At 38.7% G+C, this 20,835-nt stretch overlaps 2 protein-coding genes across 19 annotated transcripts in view; one reads left to right on the forward strand and one right to left on the reverse strand.

Annotated features, from left to right (window-relative positions):
• GEN1 (GEN1 Holliday junction 5' flap endonuclease) overlaps positions 1 to 11,770 on the reverse strand; it is a 32,536-nt gene extending 20,766 nt beyond the window's left edge. For 2 of the 10 annotated variants that reach the window (XM_065527382.2, XM_065527376.2), the window contains exons 1-4: positions 11,295 to 11,330; positions 6,166 to 6,185; positions 5,530 to 5,705; positions 4,054 to 4,240 (exon numbers count right to left, since the gene is read on the reverse strand). In XM_065527382.2, coding sequence (XP_065383454.2) covers positions 4,054 to 4,240; positions 5,530 to 5,690 — 348 coding nt within the window. In that variant the 5' untranslated portion in view covers positions 5,691 to 5,705; positions 6,166 to 6,185; positions 11,295 to 11,330. Of the gene's footprint in view, positions 1 to 4,053; positions 4,241 to 5,529; positions 5,723 to 6,165; positions 6,186 to 11,219 lie in introns of all 10 variants that reach the window. The other 8 variants (XM_065527377.2, XM_005576501.5, XM_005576499.5 and 5 more) reach the window with 8 other exon arrangements.
• Positions 11,771 to 11,826: 56 nt separating this feature from the next.
• Positions 11,827 to 20,835, forward strand: part of SMC6 (structural maintenance of chromosomes 6) — an 88,606-nt gene continuing 79,597 nt past the window's right edge. For 4 of the 9 annotated variants that reach the window (XR_006691787.3, XM_005576496.5, XM_015433966.4 and 1 more), the window contains exons 1-2: positions 11,827 to 12,011; positions 19,596 to 19,723. Coding sequence is in view for 8 of the 9 variants with exons in the window: in XM_005576496.5 (XP_005576553.3) it covers positions 19,601 to 19,723 (123 nt within the window). In the remaining variant the exon portion in view is untranslated. The other 5 variants (XM_065527374.2, XM_074012288.1, XM_015433965.4 and 2 more) reach the window with 3 other exon arrangements.

Below are 20,835 nucleotides of genomic sequence, written 5' to 3' on the forward strand. Positions count from 1 at the left end.
CTGCCAAACTTTTAGGTGTGCTAATAAAAATTACATTGTGGTTATGTTTCTTTTTATTTTTTAGGAATCATCTTTTAGAAAAGATTAAATACTGGGAATGATACAATATTATGTCTAGGATTTGCTTCAAAATGATGTGTGGGTAGGGGAATAGATGAAACAAGATGAGCCAAGATAACGGTTTAAGATTGGTAATGGGTTACTTTTGTGTTGATTTAAATTTTTCTGTAATAAAAAATTAAGATTTTAATGTAAATTACAAAGTAATCCATATTCACATTTCATTGCTATTATCGTCAGATTCTGAAAATATCTTTAAATAATAATTAATCACATTAAGATTTACATCTACAAAGAGCTGGGCGCGGTGGCTCACGCCTGTAATCCCAGCACTTTGGGAGGCCGAGGCGGGCAGATCACGAGGTCAAGAGATTGAGACCATCCTGGCCAACATGTACTAAAAATAAAAAAATTAGCTGGGCATGGTGGTGCATGCCTGTAATTCCAGCTACTTGGGAGGCTGAGGCAGGAGAATCACTTGAACCCAGGAGGTGGAGGTTGCAGTGTGCCGAGATCGCACCAGTGCACTACAGCCTGGGTGACAGAGCGAGACTTCCGTCTCAAAAAAAAAAAAAAAATTTACATCTACAAAACTTTAATAATTTTTCTCACATGATGGTCAACCCAATATGCATACTTTCAAAGAAGATGCTATCATACAGTTTTGGCTTGAATTTTAATGTTTGCATCTTTTTCTCATCTTGCCTTCCCTGTACAATGAAACTCTCATATTGTGGGAAACTGTGGAGGAGTCAGCTGTCAGTGTCCTCCTAGGAAATCAAATGTTTGTGCAGAATGATTACATCATTATGCTGATGTACAAATAATTTGCTGTGAGTTTCCTTTGGTTTATGATTTTAACCCAGCTGGGTAGCTAGTAGTCTAGTAGCCTTATAGCCTAGTTCATTCTTTCTTGTCATACACCATTTCTTTTTGTCATGTATCATTCTCTATCAGGGACTACTGAGTATGGTGGAGAGAAAAGGCTACTTACTTGTAGTTTCTAGAGGCTGATAGAATAAATATTATCTCTTGCTTTGACTTCCACACCACATTACATAATAAATACCTCTATCCACCAAGGTGGACAAGGTTCAAAAAGTCAAAGTACTATGTTGAAAAATATGCTTTTCAGGACGCTGGCCCCGTGAATTTAGAGAGACAGTTTTGTGACAGTGTTGCTTCCACCTTACCCCTAGGTAAAAAGTAGCCTTTCATAATACAGTTATTTCAACTCCTTATACTATTTGCCACTTCAAATTTTTTCAAAGAACCAGCACAGAGTTTCCTATAAGGCTGTTGCAATTTTTCCCACTCTATGTCTCTACCATGTGGGGTGGAAGTGGTACTGGAGGAGGACTAATTTGTGCTTTTCATGCTAATACCTAAAAGATGGCAGTGGATTAGGAGGAAGCAGGGCCTAGTAACTGAAGACTACAGAAATATAAAAATGACGAATAGGCAATACTGAACTGACACAAAATGCCTAAGAACACCGTAATTACTGCAGCAATAAAGAAACAGGAATGGAGCAATTTTCTTAAGAAGACACGGACATCTCTTTTTTTGTTTTATGCTGGTTCTTTAACACTCTAAGATTGAGGACCATGAATATTTCCAGGAACTGACTGACTCAGCACAGATATTTTCTTCAACTGCTGATAGTCATTAAGGTGGAATATTCACTAATTGAAAACTATTTTTAAACGTAAGCATAGAAAATAAAATTTCAGAAGAGGAGAAAAATGGCATAATTTTTTTTAACTAAAATTAAAAAGAAAAACAAATTCAAGGCTGGGCGCGGTGGCTCAAGTCTGTAATCCCAGCACTTTGGGAGGCCGAAACGGGTGGATCACGAGGTCAGGAGATCGAGACCATCCTGGCTAACACGGTGAAACCCCGTCTCTACTAAAAAAATACAAAAAAAAATAGCCGGGCGAGGTGGTGGGCGCCTGTAGTCCCAGCTACTCGGGAGGCTGAGGCAGGAGAATGGCGTGAACCCGGGAGGCGGAGCTTGCAGTGAGCTGAGATCCGGCCACTGCACTCCAGCCTGGGCGACAGAGCGAGACTCCGTCTCAAAACAAAACAAAACAAAAAAAAAACAAAAAAGAAAAACAAATTCAAATATGATAAAAGCTTATATCCTTAAAACACAAAGAACTTGCACAAAAGAAAAATTAAAACCTCAAGAGGTAGTGGGTGAAGGACATGATAGCCATTACCCAAAGGGGGACTAAAAATAGGTGAAATGTTTAACGTTACTATTAAAAGACAAATGCATATTAAATATCTTTGTTGTTGCACACAAAATATTACAAAGACAAGCCTCCTAACATCCAATGTTCTTGTGAATGCACTGACACTGCTTCTCTGACATCTGTATTAGCAGAAATTAACCAGCAAGAGCAATAAAATCATTCCAAAACTTTCACCCATCAATCCAACATTGGGTAATTTTATCTAAAATTTCAAATCACAAGAAAACATTATATACACAAAAAATGTTCATCACACTTTCATGTATAGTAGAGAAAAACTAAAAAAGTAAATAACATATACAATTGGGTGTATGATTCATAGCTTCATACATGTTGCACAACCACTACAAGTTATGATTTCGATTAGAGTGTGACAAAAGGGAGATATGACAACATGAAGCATTAAGTGAAAAGGCCAGGTTAAAAAATCATGTGTACCACTACAACTCTTTACACACACTTGAAAACAGACACAAAAGGCTGGGCGCTGTGGCACACGCCTGTAATCCCAGCACTTTGGGAGGTTGAGGCGGGTGGATTACAAAGTCAGGATATGGAGACCATCCTGGCTAACATGGTGAAACATCCTGGCTAACATGGTTTCTACTAAAAAACACACAAAAAAATTAGCTGGGTGTGGTGGTGGGTGCCTGTAGTCCCAGCTACTTGGGAGGCTGAGGCAGGAGAAGGGCGAGAACCCGGGAGATGGAGCCTGCAGTGAGCCGAGATCACGCCACTGCATGCCAGCCTGGCGACAGAGCGAGACTACTTTTCAAAAAAAAAAAAAACAACAACAACAAAAAACACACAGACAAAAAAAAACAAACCTTCCTATTGTTTTAATTATACATTATAGGCGATTTCTTTCTTAAGTTTTATACAAATATAAAATATAGCAATATTAAAGTAACATACAAAGAATACACTGTAATGTAACAATAATTAGTTTTTAAAATTACAAGCCCTAAGGGAAGCCAAATATGTATTCTGTATATGAACTATTATGAATTCTGAATAAGTGAAGTGTGAATTAATGAGATCTCATGTATTATGGGAATTCTTTAAGTCCTGAAGGTGTTATAAAAGGTAATATATCTGGCCGGGCGCGGTGGCTCAAGCCTGTAATCCCAGCACTTTGGGAGGCCGAGGCGGGTGGATCACGAGGTCAGGAGATCGAGACTATCCTGGCTAACACGGTGAAACCCCATCTCTACTAAAAATACAAAAAAAACTAGCCGGGCGTGGTGGCGGGCGCCTGTAGTCTCAGCTACTTGGGAGGCTGAGGCGGGAGAATGGCGTGAACCCGGGAGGCGGAGCTTGCAGTGAGCCGAGATCATGCCACTGCACTCCAGCCTGGGAGACACAGCGAGACTCCGTCTCAAAAAAAAAAAAAAAAAAGGTAATATATCAAGTTCCTACTATGTACTAGTTGCTTTGGATATACTTTCTCTTATTTTTATCTCATCCGGGCTGAGTATTACTGTTGTCATTTCACAAGATAGCATACAAGGTAGAGACAGGTTACAAATTTTGCTCAATGTCTCAGAGTTTCTACATGCCAGTGCCAGGAATGAAACTCAGGTCAATTTCACTCTAAAAAATAAGCTCTTTTCTCTATGCACACTGGCTGGCTAGTCACAATAAAATTAATAAGTATAAAAGATGACAAACTATTAAGAGTAAAATGTACCCTTTAAATCAAATCAGAATTACTGAATCAAATCTGAATGCTCACCTCTCTTAAGACTGATTTAAAATGTGATCTCCCTGTTTTCTGAGACCACGATTTTCCAGAAGACCCATACCGAGTCTGATTCCTCTTGCTTATGACATCAGCTTTCAGCTTTGGTGGTTCCCCTTCCATAACAAACACCAGTTTTACATCCATTTGTGTTAAATATGAGATACGAAAAAATAAGTTCCTGAAATATATAAATTAGTAACATATTAATCATCATACACTCATAGTAAAAGTCAAAATAGTATAACATAAAGGCAAGAACATTAGACTAGTATCAAAAACTTTAATGTAATAACATTTTACTTAAGGTTTTAATTAGAGTGGAAGACCACTTTTTTTTTTTTCTTTGACAAGAGTCTCACTCTGACACCCAGGTTGGAGTGCAGTGGCATGATCTCATCTCAGTGCAGCCTCAACCTCCTGGCTCAAGCGATCTTCTTGCCTCAGTCCCCAGGTAGCTGGGACTACAGGTGTGTGACACCATGCCCGGCTAACTTTCTGTATTTTTTATAGAGATGGAGTTTCACCATGTTGCCCAGGCTGGTCTTGAACTCCTGAGCTCAAATAATCCGCCCATCTCAGCCTCACAAAATGCTAGGAATACAAGTGTGAGCCACTGTGCCTGGCCAAAAACACTGATTTTTTTTTTTTTTTTTTTGAGACGGAGTCTCACTCTGTTGCCCAGGCTAGAGTGCAGTGGCGTGATCTCGGCTCACTGCAACCTCCGCCTCCCAGGTTCAAGAGATTCTCCTGCCTCAGCATCCCAAGTAGCTGGGATTACAGGCACCCGCCACCACATCCAGCTAAATTTTTTTTATTTTTAGTAGAGATGGGGTTTCTCCAACTTGGCCAGGCTGGTCTCAAACTCCTGACCTTGTGATCCACCCACCTCGGCTTCCCAAAGTGCTGGGATTACAGGCGTGAGCCACTGCGCCCAGCCAAACCACTGAATATTTTTAAGCAACAAAGATTTATGATTATTCTAATTGCTATGTGGAAAATGGTTTGAGGTAGGGGTGGCCAAGAGCAAGAAACTAGTGAAGATGGCACTTCAGGAGTACAGATGAGAGATGAGGTCGGCATAGACTAAGGTGGTTGGGTGCCTCTGGCCACTGAGATAAGTTTGTGAACACAAAGTATATTTTGGAGGTAGAACTAGTAAGACTTACTGATGTAGAGAGAAGTAGAATAGGGAGAAAATGTCTCCCAAATCTCTGGCTTTTAGTATCTGAAGCATCCTAGCGGATACGTTAAGTAGGAGATAGATATGTGAGTCTGGAGCTCAAAGGGTATGAGGTACAAATCTGAGTCCTTAATATAAAGATGGTGAATATAGACATGTTAAACAGATCTTGAAACCTCAAAATGTAAAAGAATAACAACAACAAAAGAAAAAAAAGGTAAAACAAAATCAAGACACCAAAACTATTTATACATCATACATTGATACTCTAAGAACTTTCACTATACCTGAGGTGGGGCTTCACGACGCTGCCCATCATTTTTTTGACTGTCTGTGCCTCACACACCCAGAGACTCAGATCAACTGCAATGGTTTTCCCACCAAGATTACGCAAGGGAATGTGTTGCTTAACAGGCTCCAAAATTTGCCACAAGTCATTCACTCCCATTCTGGTGATTATCTGCTGTTATGTGAAACACACTTTACAAAATATTGTTAAAGAAACAGAAGCTCATAACAGGGATTCAAACAATATATTATAAGTCAGTTCAGGATAATTCATGGAGGATTATCCTTATTTCTTTAATCAGTTAGCTTTTCAAAATGAATCAAGAATACCTGAAATGTTAAAATGGTGGTAACTGGCTTTTTCCCAGCTAAAAACAAGAGCTAACAAATGCAGAGATGGGTCGAGAACGCAGGGATGCTGTAAATCATTTTTGTCTACTTGAAAATTCACTCCTTGATTTACATACTTGGAGAGTGGGACTAATTCTCTATCATACCCAGGAAAAACAAAAAAACAAAAGCAAGGAAGCATGCAAACAAGCTAAAGAAAAATGAGGTTAATGAAGGAAAACTTAGAAAAGTGAGGGAGGAAGAAACGAGAGAAAATGAAGTTGGAGGAATACTGATAGACATACCTTTCTAAAAAGGGCGTTGGCTTTTTAAATTGCAAGGTCACATCATGTTCATTGTAGAAAAAGAAAACAACTTTTAATCACTTATAACTTTTAACCACCACCCAAAGAAAACTAAAGTTAAATGTTTTTCCACGTACATGACATTTTAAAAACAAAATTGGCTTAAACTTTGCTACTGTTACCTGGTTTGGTATTTTCTATAGGCCAGCTTTTCCTTATTATATCCATATTTGGTTTTCTTTCCCTTTGTTATTATTTGGTTATAATAATTGACATTATGTAGCATGTGCAATGAAAATTCAATCTGACGACACGATTATTATCCTCTAAATCATAATCTTAATTCATTCCAAAAACACAACGTAGGAGACAAGAATATATTAAGTCAAAAGACTATCACCTTTATGCAGAAACCTTCTGAATAAAAAGTACTGTATTGTCTGTACCTTTAACAGAGTTCTTTCTAAAAGTAAATTTTCTCAAATTGCATATGGATGCAAAGAAAATAAATGCTGGAAGGGTTGCTGTCTGTGACTTATCCTGTTTTTCTGAACCTGAATTTTACAGTGTGGCCAGTGGTGCCATAAGTATTATTCCTTTTTTTTTTTTGAGACAGGGTCTTGCTCTGTCACCCTGGCTGGAGTGCAGAGGCGAGATATCGGCTCACTGCAACCTCTGCCTCCCAGGTTCAAGTGATCTGCCTGCCTCAGCCTCCCAAAGTGCTGGGACTATAGGCATGAGCCACCGCACCCAGCTCTGCCATGAGTATTATTCTGTGTACTCATTTCTATGAAGTGTACAGTGACATCTATGGATGTCACTTTACAGATAAAAATATACAGACTTAAAGGGTCAAGAAAGTATTTGGTAGTAACAGTGACCCAGAACTAATATTGTCTATTTCACATCCTGAAGCCCCACTGGTTGAATGTACCATTGTGGCATTGATTCAGTTACTGTGAAAAGTTGTGGTTAATTCTGGAAAGAGTGGGGTACATATATTCTTAAGGTCATTATTATGAAGAGAAATGAGGCAAATTATTAACCCATCAGAACACATTAAACCAAAAGTCCGAGAAGAAAGTTCTTGACAGTTTTGCTTTCCTTTGTGACTCATGGTGCATACTGGAATAGATTGCTATCAAAGAAAATTAGGCAATTCCTTTGTTCTAATTTCATTTAAATGTGACCCTGACCCTAGCAGTCAAAATTCTAAATGCAGGTTATCTTCTGGTTTAGCAATATCTCTTCCAGGAATTTAAGATATGTTATGTGGTGTGTATGGATTTATATACAACAATATTTACTGTAACATTGTTTACAATAGTAAGACACTGAGAAGAGCCAGGTCTCCATGGAGGACTAATTAAGTAAATTATGCAATATTGAAACTAAATTAGATGATATCGCAAATAAATCAGTAGGATAGAAATACAGGTACTGATAAAAAAACGGATGCAAGTTTTAAAATGAAAACAGGTATGAATATGTTAGGGATGATTATAGTTCAGGGATGGCAAGAACCACTTTTCAAAACATATCCCTTTGTGTTGTTTCATTTTTAAAATACCACATACCTGTACACTTTTCAAATTAGAAAAAAGTTAAAAAATATGTCACCCTATTTATTAGGAGTTGGAGAAATAAATTAGAAATCTTTTTAGATGGTTTGCTTCTTGGCTAAATATTAAGTGACAAATTTAAACAGAATTCATGGGTCAAATTAAAAAGTACTGTTCTGCAAATTTACAAGTACTTGAATATTAAATACTACTTCAGTATAGCTTTTTGAGGGAAGAGAGATTCACATTTTCTGGTTTCCTTCAGATTGCCTAGAACCAGTCCTGTGGAGTTGGCCAGGGCACGTATTTTCTCTGGCAACTTCCAGTTCTAAGTTTCAACATTCCTACCCTGTTTCTAATGTTTCCTTTCGTTGGTTGACTACACATATACAAATGAATAGTAGTGAAGATTGCCACCTAGTGCAGTGATGTTTACGATGGCACACATAAACACATATTTATATATAGGACTGTGATGTCAATTGTATTCTTTCTGAGGGTTATGGTAAAAAAAAAATGAATCAGCAACCAGGTAGACTCTTGATTTTATAAACTGCAGCCCTCTAAGTATTTCAAGTATATTAGGATCATTTTGTAAAGCTTTTAATTAAATATATTATTAACGGGGGGGCAGCCATGCCTTAAAAAAAAAAAAAAGTCCAGCACTGATTTGATTATTGGAAACCCCTAAGCAAGATAAAGAGGGCTTTCAACTAATCCCATAAATAATATCTTTAATATTACATGATTACTATGGTTAGAATTTAGTTATTATTTCATTTCTTTTGTTGGAAACGAACCTAGTTTAAAGAATGATTAACCATGGTTACTTCTGAAAGTGGAAAATTATGTGAAATGTACATTTTATTAGAAAGAACATCATAATATTTTAAGAATGCAATTAACCCCAAATCTCTGTTTCCATCATCAATTGTTTTCCATTTCTTATCACATGTTGTTTGCACCAGCTATTCCTCGGAAGTGATATTAAGAAGCAATGGTTAAGACTGTAAAAGCATAAAACATTCCAAAACAGGACAGAATGCAATAGCTTCTAAGATATTAAAGTACAACTACACTGAAAGAACAGATGGTTCTTGCATGAGGTCATAACGTGATGAGGTTATTTGAAAATGGCTCAGTATTAAGTAAAATTTAAAAATACTACACCGGCTGGGCATGGTAGCTCATGCCTATAATCCTGGCACTTTGGGAGGCCGAGGCAGGCGGATCACCTAAGGCCAGGAGTTTGAGAACAGCCTGGCAAAATGGTAAGACCCCATTTCTGTAAAAATAAATAAATAAAAATTAAAAATACCACACGAAGAACTATGTATAATTTCATCTTGCTTTTTATTTTTTTTACTATGGTAAAATTTTAAATTTTTTTGGTGTGGGATTTGGTGAGTTCCCACTCAAATCTTTTATAATGAATAATTATATTGATGTCAATCTGTTCATACAATCAACATATATATTATATATCAAAAGAAGTCTAACATCTTCATAAGTTTTTAAGAATTAGCTGTCACACAAACCTACTTACATGAACCAATGACGTAAGAACAATATAGCAAATAACTTTATAAATCTATTAATGGCTTCAATTTATTTAGCTTACTTATTTGAATCAACAAAGTCAGAACACATAGCTAACAACTTTATAAGCAATGGACTTCAGATAGAAAGCCTAGGATTTGGGGTTTGAATATACCACTGATTAGCTGTATGACCTTGGGAAGACATTCAATCTTTCTACAAAATGACAGGTATTAAACCAGATGAATTACAAGATTCTAATATCTGTAATCTAGTATCTAATATTTGAATCTCATGACCAACTGGTAGCATGGAATAAAAAAAAAATCACTCTATTTCAGAAAGTATTGCTTGGTATAATAGAAAGAACATAAATGTCCATCTTAAAGGACTTAAGAATCCACTTCCAGTTAAAACAAAAACAAGTCCTTTGATGTAACCATATGGTGCCCATAAATCAATTTAAGTTCCTAAAACTTCCTTAAAAGCTAATAAGCTTTTATTGGTTAATTATAAAACTGAATGAGGTGAGAAAAACACAGAACCTTGTTAATTTCACTAATGAATCAAATTTAAAGAACATAAAGAGGTCAGGGGCTTAAATGATGCAAAAATACACACTTTATTAAAGCAAGGTTTTCCAATTTAGTTCAGCTTTAGGAAAAACATTAGAAAATTTACTTTGGAAAAGCAGAAAATGCTTACATTTCCCAATTTCCATTTAGATGAGTATATATTCATATAAAGATTGGTAAATGGTGAAAACTATTTCAATGCAAGATTATATTTTAAGGGATTTACCACATAATCTCAGTAACTAATGCTGTTCTTTAAAATTATTTTTTCAATTTTATTTTCATATGAATTTAGCCTAAACACTGAGGCATAATTCACGCTTATCAATAAATACTTATTAAATGTCTACTATTTAACAGGAATGCTTTATAGGTGCTGGAGATAAAATAATGGAAGAAGATCCAGCTCTGCATTTAAAGACCTTAGTAGGGTAGGCGAGACTGCAGATAAAAAGGGCGTAAGAGGTAAGAAAGCAAGCTATAGTTGTATTTAGGAAAAAAGGTCCCCCACTTAGGAGTCAAGGAACGGTACCTGAAGCAAGTGACATGCAAGTAGGGACCTCCCAACTGTGTTTCCCATTGGTTACAACAAGGCCAGATGCTTTGGTCTATTTTGACTATGTCATATTTTTCGTAGATCCATGGCAAGGGCCACAGTAGGAATATAATATATATGTGATTACTTTTAGAAATAAAAAGTGACTTTGATGGAAAGAATTCCATTACTGGAGGCCAGAATTTTAACATCAATTTATTTGGAGGTGGGGTGAGGTGGCAGTCAATGCATTATTTTCCCCACACAGAAGAGAACATTTTGGAGTATGAAACGTAGGTTACTTGCTAGGTCGGTATATTCATGGGAAGGGTTGCGTAAAGACTGAAGGGGTAGCGTGGGGTTGAGAAGGGCGCTGAAACCTAAGCCAAGGAAGTAAGACTTCATTAATTCTGACGTTTATTTAGGGAGCTTACACTTTAGTTTACCGTGGGGGGGGGAAGGAACGATCGTAAAAAAACAACTACAATCCCTTAAGGTAATTACTATAACAGAACTATATCCAAAATGCAAGGTTAACACGGAAAAGGGAACACTCAACTGTGCCTATGGGGACCAGGGAGGGCTCGCCGGGTCGGCTTTGAGCGAGGCGTGGGAATTATCCCCATCGCATGCCCGGGGGACGCACAACGGGACCCAGCAGCTTCGGCTAAGCGCGAGCGGCCGGGTAACGAGCAGCTTTCCCGGGGCGGGGTAACCCGCAGGGCCCGCGAGAGTGGAAAACAGCGGCCAGGTCGCGGCCTGGCAGCTCGGTTCGGACTTCCTACTTTATTCAAAGGGAGTCATTGAAGGCGTTTTCGGAGGAGCAGCGAACAAAGAGCTTACCCCTAACCCTGATGGTCAAAGGAACCAGCGGGAGGGCCCGAGCGGCGCAGTCTCTTCCCGTCCCGCCGGACTTACCCGGACAACCCTTCCTCCTTGGCTCTGGAAGAAGCCCCTTCGTCATTTACCAGTTTGGCCTGAATCCTAACTATTGTGCCTCCAAATTCCTGAATTTTCTCAAAAGAAAAAAAAAGAAAAGTCCTCTTTCTTTACCCAAGCAAAGACTAGCGCCCCGGGTTCAGCCGCCGGGCCCGGGAACACCAGGAAGCTTTTCGAATCCGGCGCCTGGCCCGCGCGGCCCCGCCTCTTCCGGGAAGTGACTGACCCCTTTCCCCCAATGGGGCCCACTCGGCTTTCCCTTGCCGGCCCAACCGGCCCAGCGGACGCATGCGTAGACCCGTTGCAGGGGGTCGCTCAGTTATCTTTCCCTTTTAGTTAGGCAAATCACTCGCCTCCCCCGCGTCCGGTAACTGCGGAGCAGCGGATGCCTACCAGCTTCCCCCGCCCGCCAAGGGGCACTTCCGGCCTCTCAGACTCCGGCTGCGCGAAACCCCGGAACTGCGCAGGCGCGGGCGGAGTCCCGAAGGGAGGGAGGGCGGGGCGCAAGCGCGGTTAGTCCCGCGGTGGGCGCCGGGGCGCCCGAGATCCTACCTTATCCTGTTGCAGGCGCGCGGTTCCCAGCGGGCCGGCGGCGGTCAGCCGAGGTCGAGACACCCGCAGGGTGGCCTTAGCGGCCGGTCGTACCACCGCAGCCCCGCCGATCAGGTTCCTTTGGGAGACTTCGAATTGTTGGCGGTAGGGTGAAGGCGCGCGCTGTCGCTTTCCCTTGCTCTGGGGTTCATCCTCCGCCCGCTGCCCCTTTGGTTGGCGACCCGCAGCCACCTGGGAGAGGCAGGGTCAGCTGAGCTGCGGCGGTGTTCATGGTCGTCCTTGCGGGCCTGGGCGGGGGATGTCCGTTCCTCGGGCGGGTCGGGCGGCGGGCGGCACCTTCGCGCGCTCTCCGAGGCGGCACCGGTCTCCTGAGCCGCGGGAAATCTGGCGTCGGCTCGGGGCCGTTCTCTCCCAGGCGGCGGTCCCCAGATTCCCCCGGGCTGTGGCGAATAACTATAAAGTGGGGAGAGGTCTGGAGAAAGCTGGGGTCGGGAGTGGCTCTTAGCATGAGTCTGATGATACCTCGCAGACGGCAACTGGTGTTATGCAAAGATCACTGAAGGGTGTATGCAAAGATCACTGAAATCGAATTTGTCATTAAAGCCCAGTTTTACGAAAATGCAAATTGTATTATCTAGAAAAATTAACATGTATTCAAAGGTTTATTGATGGCATTTCTCTGCCCTCATTTCTTACGGAAATGAACCGGAGAAGAATCCCAATTGGGAATTGCGGAAAACGGGACTCTAGGGTAGAGAAAGGGTTGTAGAACCAATAGGGCTTGAGGTAATACTGTGAAAATTCTTAGAGCAATCATTTGGTGTTTAAGCCCTCAAGACAGAAGTTTTGTGAGCACTTATTACTCTGCATATTTCAGAGTAGGAGATTAAAAGCCAGTGTTTTAAAGGCAAACTTCTCAGTAATATATATGCAAAGGAAAAAATAAAAACCCAAATTTCCTGACTTTTATATGGTTGCTGTGTGAACTTTTAACATGTACGATAGTATATACAGTGGCATGCAGTTTGGTCCATGGGTGTGTGGGTAGAGAGGGAGCATGAGAACTTCTATTTAGATTTACTTTATTTCGTTTGATTTCTATGGGGAACATAGGGTATTAATTTTATGTTGGAATGTGTATTTCAAATTTCTTTTGCTTAATGGGTGCAAGTACAAAACGTTTGGAGACCACTAGTATATTGCCTAAAAAAGTGTATTTATATCACAAAGAGCCAGAATTGTGTGACTCTGAGCAGATTGGTACCACCTCTTGTAAGTTTCAGTTCTTCTTATGTAAGTTGGAAGAAATAATACAGTTATCAGTGCATCCTCTGTATCCGTGAACTCAGTCAAGGGACTGAAAATATTTCAGAGGAAAAAAAGTGGATGGTTGCACAGACTTTTTTGTTCTTGTCATTATTCCCTAAACAGTACAGTATAACAACTATTCACATAGCATTTACATTGTATTAGATTATATAAGTAATCTAGAGATAATTTTTAAGTATGTGGGGAGGTTATACGCAAATATGACACCATTTCATATAAGGGACTTGAGCATCTGTGGATTTTGGTATCTGAGTGAGAGAGAGGGGCTGTCATTTTGGAACCAGTTCTTAGGGATTGACTGGACCTAGCTGACAGGATTCTTAAGTATGTGGAGACAGAGAGGAAGAGAAAGTTATGTAGTTATTTATCGACATCTGTCTACAATCTGTATAAAGCACTTAGTATTGAGCCTGGCAAAAAGTACAAAGGTCATGTTAAAGGTATTGCAGTGAATAACAAGTTTTATTCCCCAAAGGCTTATTTTACTGAGTGTATTTTACTGAATCTGTAGAATTTTATGTAAAACCTACCTAAATCTTGACTGTCCTTTTTAGACCTAAGTTAGGAAAGATAATTAAAACTGTACTTGGCTTACTTTTAGGAATTAGTAAGTAACTCAAAATTTTACCATGATAGCTTGCTTTATATTTAAGACACAATTAAAATGCCACAGTTCTTTATACACAACCATAAGTCCAGGTGACTGAGGGTCAAGTGTAGTTGCTTAGGTTAATGTTGGCATTTTTGATTCACTATTTAAATAAGTTACATCTTTTCTCTCTTGAGCATGCTTTTCTTCGTCACCAAATTCAAACTACTTCCAGTAGCTTTCTCAGCTCCACCCACAAATCCTTCTCTATTGCAGAGTATACTTTACTACTGACTGGCCTCTCTATCTCAAATACCTTAGGAGCACTTCAAACTCAGTGTTTTCTTTCTTTTTTTTTTTTGAGACAGAGTTTCACTCTTGTCGCCCAGGTTGGAGTGCAGTGGTGCAATCCTGCCTCAGCCTGCCCAGTAGCTGGGATTACAGGCATGCACCACCACACCTGGCTAATTTTGTATTTTTAGTAGAGATGGGGTTTCACCACATTGGGCAGGCTAGTCCTGAGCTCCTTACCTCAAGTGATCCACCCATCTCGGCCTCCCAAAATGGTGGGATTACAGGCATGAGCCACTGAGCCCAGCCCAAACTCAGTGTTTTCAAATAAAATAAATATTTCATTCTCCCTTCTTGCCAAAACTGTTCCATCAACTTATAATGGCATTTAGTATTAAGTGTGAAGATGAAACACAAAATGAAATTTTATAAAACACACCCAATGTTTTGATTGACTTTAATAGTAACAATAGATAATTTTTTTTTTTTTTTTTTTTTTTTTTTTTGGAGACAGCTGTTCACTCTTGTCGCCCAAGCTGGAGGGCAGTGACATGATTTCGGCTCACTGCAACCTCTGCCTCCCAGGTTCAAGTGATTCTCCTGCCTCAATATCCTGAGTAGCTGGGATTACAGGCGTGCACCACCAAGCCCAGCTAATTTTTTTGTGTGTTTTTAGTAGAGATGGGGTTTCACCATGTTGGCCTGGCTGGTCTTGAACTCCTGACCTCAGGTGATCTGCCTGCCTCGGCCTCCCAAAGTACTGAGATTACAGGCGTGAGTCACCGCGCCCAGCCAATAATAGTCTTTTTTTAAGTTTAATGAAGGATAGACAAGATGAAGGACAGATTAATAGCCAATTTCACTGTCTGTGAGTAATTAACTGTCAAATTTCAGTTTATGCCAGTAGGAACCTGGGCATTAAAGAGGTTTAACTGGGTTTTGACAAACCTGGATTTGGATCTGAGCCCTGCTATGTTAGAGCTATAGAAGCCTTTGTATGTTAGAACTAAGTTGTAGCTACAAATTCAAGTCGTTTACTTGTGACTCAGTCTCTCCTTTTGTAAAAATAAGGGCAATATTTATCTCATAAAGATGTTGGGGATCAAAGAAAATAGGAAGTGTTCTTCTCAAAAGCTAAGTTTGTGGTTATTCAACAAATGTTAATTCTACTCACTCATTTGTACTCACCAATTCTGCTTATTCAGTCTTTTAAATTTCTTGTTTTATCTCTTCCCTTTGTCCCTGATATTACCACTGCTTTTGTTTAGCATCTCATCTCTTCTGCTGCTATTCTTACGTTCTGTTTCATCTATCTTCTATATTGAGCCACAGGATGTTTTCAGTACAGAAATCTCAGTGTTCAGATTTTATTAACTGAAATGCTGTGCTTTATACTTCCCAATTTTGCTGATCCTAACATTTTAGATGGATGGACTTAACAAATTTTTTCACATAAGTATTTATACTATTTATTATCCAGTTAATCTCATGTAATTTCATGATATATTCCAAGCAGTGTACTTAATTAAGCACATTCAAAATGAAGTTGTTTACTGTAGAATAAATGTCTGTTGTGGTAGGCAGAGTAGAATTGAGGATGTGGTAAACACAATCCAGGGCAGATTCAGAAGTAGTAGTAATTTGCCTTTTTAAAAAAATGATAACACTGTTTTTTATTAAATTCTAGTTTTGTTACGTGTGTCACTACTCTTAGTTCCTAATTTAGTATTAATGGGAAATATGAATTATTACATACTTAATAAAATTTAGAATTCTGTTAAAATGCATGATCTCTATCAAATTTCCTATACATCTACATGCTATAATGAACTCTTGGTTATTAATTTTTCTTTTCTTTTTTTTTTTTTTTTGAGATGAAGTCTTGCTCTGTCGCCCAGGCTGGAGTGCAGTGGCGCAGTCTTGGCTCACTGCAACCTCTGCCTCCCAGGGTTCAAGCCATTCTTCTGCCTCAGCCTCCCAAATAGCTGGGACTACAGGCGCGTGCCATGGCCTAATTTTTGTATTTTGAGTAGAGACGGGATTTCACCATATTGACCAGTCTGGTCTCGAACTCCTGACCTCGTGATCCGTTTGCCTTAGCCTCCCAAAGTATTGGGATTACAGGTGTGAGCCACTGCGCCCGGCCATTAATTTTTTTTCTTGAACTTATTTTATTGATGGTCTTCATTGTCCCTGCTTCTTCTTGTAAGGAAGAAATGAGGTGTTCTTTAATTCTGTTTTTTTTTTTTAATTACAAATAAGTAACGAAATATTAAAAACTATGACGAGCTTTATAGATAAATTGAAAATCCCAGAGGAGCCTTTTTTCTCCTTTTTTTATTCCAGCAAAATTAAAATATTTGTCTTTGCATCTGTAAATATGTCTCTTTAGCCTTTTGGAAACAATTTTACTGTTTTAATCTGTATCTGATGCTCTAGACATTCAAATATGTGTTTGAAAATCCATCATCATTAAATTACAAAGTGAGTCCTCTTTTAAAAGGTAGGATCCTTCAGTGTCTGTTAGATGCAAGTTACCCTGGCAACCTAATAGCAAACTGCAAATCCCAGGTCATGCTCAGCAAATAAAAAAAACATCGTCATCATGTAGTGTTTGGGTGTACTGTCTTCTGTATAGAATCTCATGTTCCTTGTGAGAAGCACATCACATTTTCCCTAGTGCATTATCTGTTAGCTAATGTCTGAGTGCCTGCTAACTGCATAATGTTAGGCATTAATAAAAACAGTTTCTAAAAGGACATTAAATGTTGGAGACACCAAAAAGTAATGCTTTCTCTTTGCTCTTCTGTAATAAATAAATTACTGCTCAGTAACTGAGAAGGGAATAGAGGGTGGTTAGCAGAGAAGAAAGTGTTGGAAAAATAATGACCTGGTAGTATCTCAGGGAATTTAAATTAATAATAAACTGAAACTGATCTATGTTGATTCTTATTATTTTGAAAAATATGTTTGATTTTGAATTTTTGATTTTTATAAGTTTCAAAATATTAAATTGTAAAAATGAAGCTGAATATTACATAGATGTAATTGTAATGGTAATATTGTCTTAGAAGACATTTGTTTAGGTTAAATATCCTTTGGATGGTAAGTAATATACCCTTTAAATGATATTTGACTTCATAATATATAAAGTTCTTCATTGCCTTCAGGATAGGATAAAGTCCCAGTTATTTTCTATGGTTTACATAACAATTCAGCTCTAATGGGCTTGTGAATCACCTTAAGTCTTGTTAAAGTGAAGATTCTGATTCACTTGCTCTAGGGTGGGGCCTGAGATTCTGGATATCCGATAATTGGATATCTTCCCAGGAGATGTAGATCTTGCTTGCCGGTCCTTGGACCACACTTTAAATATGAGGAGTCTACAAGTCCTTTTGTGGTCTGTTTCTTCCGTACTGCTCTAACTTTATTGCTTGCTAGCTGTGCCTTATAATTTATGACACTGTATCATGGACTTGCTTTTAATATCCCCCTGTAGCTGCACTTTGCAAAATGTGGTCCAGGAATCCATGAGACTCTTGCAAGGGATCTACAAGGCCAAAACTTTTAATGATAATAGTAAGATGTTATTTGCCCTTTTCACTCTCATTCACTTATGAGTGTACAGTGGAGTTTTCCAGAGGTTACATGACTTGTGAGATGTCATTGCTCTGACTAATGGAATATATACTGTGTGTCCCTTGTTTTAAAAGTTGCTCAGTTTTGGCCAGCCGTGATGACTCGCACCTGCAATCCCAGCACTTTGGGAGGCCGAGGTGGGCAGATCACTTGAGGTCAGAAGTTTGATATCAGCCTGGCGAACATGGCAAAACCCCGTGTCTACTAAAAATAAAAAATTAGCTGGGTGTGGTGGCGCTCACCTTAATCCCAGCTACGTGGGAGGCTGAGGCAGGAGAATCACTTAAACCCAGGAGGCGGAGGTTGCATTGAGCTGCAATCGTGCCACTGCACTCTAGCCTGGGAGACAGACTGAGACTCCATCTCAAAAAAAAAAAAAAAAAAAGAGAGAGAAAAGTTGTTTAGTTTTAAGTTCTAATATAATAAATATTGGTAGACATAAGCAAAAGCTCTTTGAGGTCCTTTGTAAAAGAGATTATAACCTTTGAGAACTGCTTCCATCCATACTGGACTGTGGACACAGAGACTCAGATCTAGAACTTAAATCAGAGCTATTTCCTTAGCCACAGTGACTGCTAGGCTGGGGTTGCAGTTTCAATTTCCCATGTGGTCTCCAGTGATACTGCAGTGGGAGTGGCCTTCTCGCCTCTGGGCAATGGCAAAAGTCCTGACTTTGCGTTATGACACTAGCCAACTAGGAGAAGGAGTAAGTAACACCCTGCTACTTCCTGTGTGGGTGGAAATCTAGGCTTTCTAGGTGCCCCCCACTGACACCATTACCATGGCTCCCTACTTGTCTACTTAGCCTTCTTTGACTCTACCCCCGTTAGGGTGTTGAGATGCCACCTTGTAGCCTCGCTAGAGTGGAAGTCCAGGCTACCCCCTTGGATTTTGCTTGCATGGGTAGGGGAGCCAGTTATATACATGGTACAGAGAGGGTTGCTATGGTCTAATATTTGGGGGATTTAAGTACATTGAGCCTAGAACTGTTGTTTATATTCTTATATCTTAGAAATTTTTGATTATGTTAGAGATTTTTCTCTCCATTTAGCAAACAATTAGATACTTAATCATTTTAGGTCTTAAATGTATTCTAAAGAAAAAAATGAAAGCAGCAATCAAAGAGGTCATAAAGTTTAATTTTAATCACAAACTATCAGCTTTGACTGGAGGTTCAGTATGCATATATTCAGCAAAATCATGTGTAACTTAAAGATGTTAATTTTCTAGGTTTAAATTTTGTAGATGATTGGCAAAAAATAGACAATCAACCTGGACTTTTTTTTAGGGAAGAGTTAAAGGAAACCACTCGTGCTAGGCATGTGCTTCAAAATATGATTCTTTGGGAAAACAATTTAAAAATTAAAAGTTTTATCTGATTACTTTATAGCTTGTAAAAACTGGGGATTGCTTTGGATTAATTTCAGGAATCACCATGCCATCTCTATGAATAGATTTAGAAAACTAGAAACCACAATTTCAGAAAATCTTTTACTGATAAAATCTTGGCTATGAATACGTCTGAAGTAAAATCAACTAGTATAGAATATGCAGATGTTAAAGCAACAGAAATTTACTATCTTATGCTTCTGTGGATTAGAAGTCCAACACAGGTCTCACTGGGCTAAAATCCAAATGTCCGTAGGGCTATGTTCTGTTTTAGAGGCTCTAAGAGAAAATCTGTTTCCTTGCCTTGTCTAGCATTTTTTGACTCATGTCTCTCTTCCTCAGTGCAACATGCAAGACTAATTTACTTTAATTTTTAAGGTAAAAATAGACGGACATAGTACTTAAAGTTTAATTAACTTTGTTAGATTTATTTTAAGTTTAATATTTATGGAAGTTGATTTACTTCATTGTTGCTATAAATATTTGTTCAGACCTGATGGCCAAAAGAAAGGAAGAAAATTTTTCCTCTCCTAAAAATGCCAAAAGGCCAAGACAAGAAGAATTGGAGGATTTTGATAAAGATGGTGACGAAGACGAATGTAAAGGTACTTCTACTTTGGTAAGTGAAAAATTATAAAATTACGCTTTATGATATGTTTTTCTTGTCACATTCATAATATCACATTCTATGATAACTTAAAATCAAGAAAAAGCAATATATTTTTTAAAAAGTTGAGGTAAAATCTGTTCTGGCTAATTTTGAAGGTTATGTTAATTATTAGAAAAATTAATAGAGAAAATGATCAAAGGACTGAATGTATAGAAAAGTGAATAAAATTGACAAACTTTTAGTAAGACCAACAAATGCCAAAAGAGAAAAGACACAAATTACCAATATCAGGAATAAAATAGGGGCTATCCACAGACCCTGCAGACATCCAAAGGAAATGCAGTTAGCTAGTCTACACACATAAATTTCACAACTTAGATGAAGTGGACCAATCCTCAAAAAGGAAAAATTACTGCAACTCACCCAGTATGAAATAGATCATTTGAATAGCCCTATAACTACTAAGGAGATTTAATTCATAATTTTAAACTCCTGAAAATGAAATCTACAGACCCAGTTCGTTTCACTGTAGAATTGTACCAGACATTTAAAGAAGAATCAACATGAATCTACACAGTCTTTTCCAGAAAACATAAGAGGAGAGAACACTTTTCAATGTATCATCTTGATACCAAAACCAGACAAAGTGGGACCCCCAAAAAAACAAACTGTAAAACCAGTATACCTAACAGATATGGTTGCAGAAATACTGAACAAAATATTTACGAGGAGAATTCAGCAATGTAGTTGTTCCTTGGTATTCAAGCAGGATTGGTTCCCAGGACTCTGCTTCAGACCAAAATCCACTGCTGCTGAAGTCCTTTATAATCTGCCCTGTGTATTCACATCTGCAGAATTTGCAGATAGGAAGAGCCAACTATATGTAAAAGAATTATATGTCATGATTAATGGGATTATTTTAGGTATACAAACCTGATTCAGTATCCAAAAATCAGTCCTTGTGATTCACCATGTTACAGGCTAAAGAAGAAAAATCACATGATTATATCACTCAGTGCAGCAAAAATGTTTGATAAAATTCAACACCTGTTCATGACTAAAACTCTCAGAAAAAAGTAAGAATAGACTGGAACTTCCGCAATATGTTAAAGAGCACCCAC

The sequence above is a fragment of the Macaca fascicularis genome, chromosome 13 (assembly GCF_037993035.2).
Source record: "Macaca fascicularis isolate 582-1 chromosome 13, T2T-MFA8v1.1".
Taxonomy (NCBI): domain Eukaryota; kingdom Metazoa; phylum Chordata; class Mammalia; order Primates; family Cercopithecidae; genus Macaca; species Macaca fascicularis.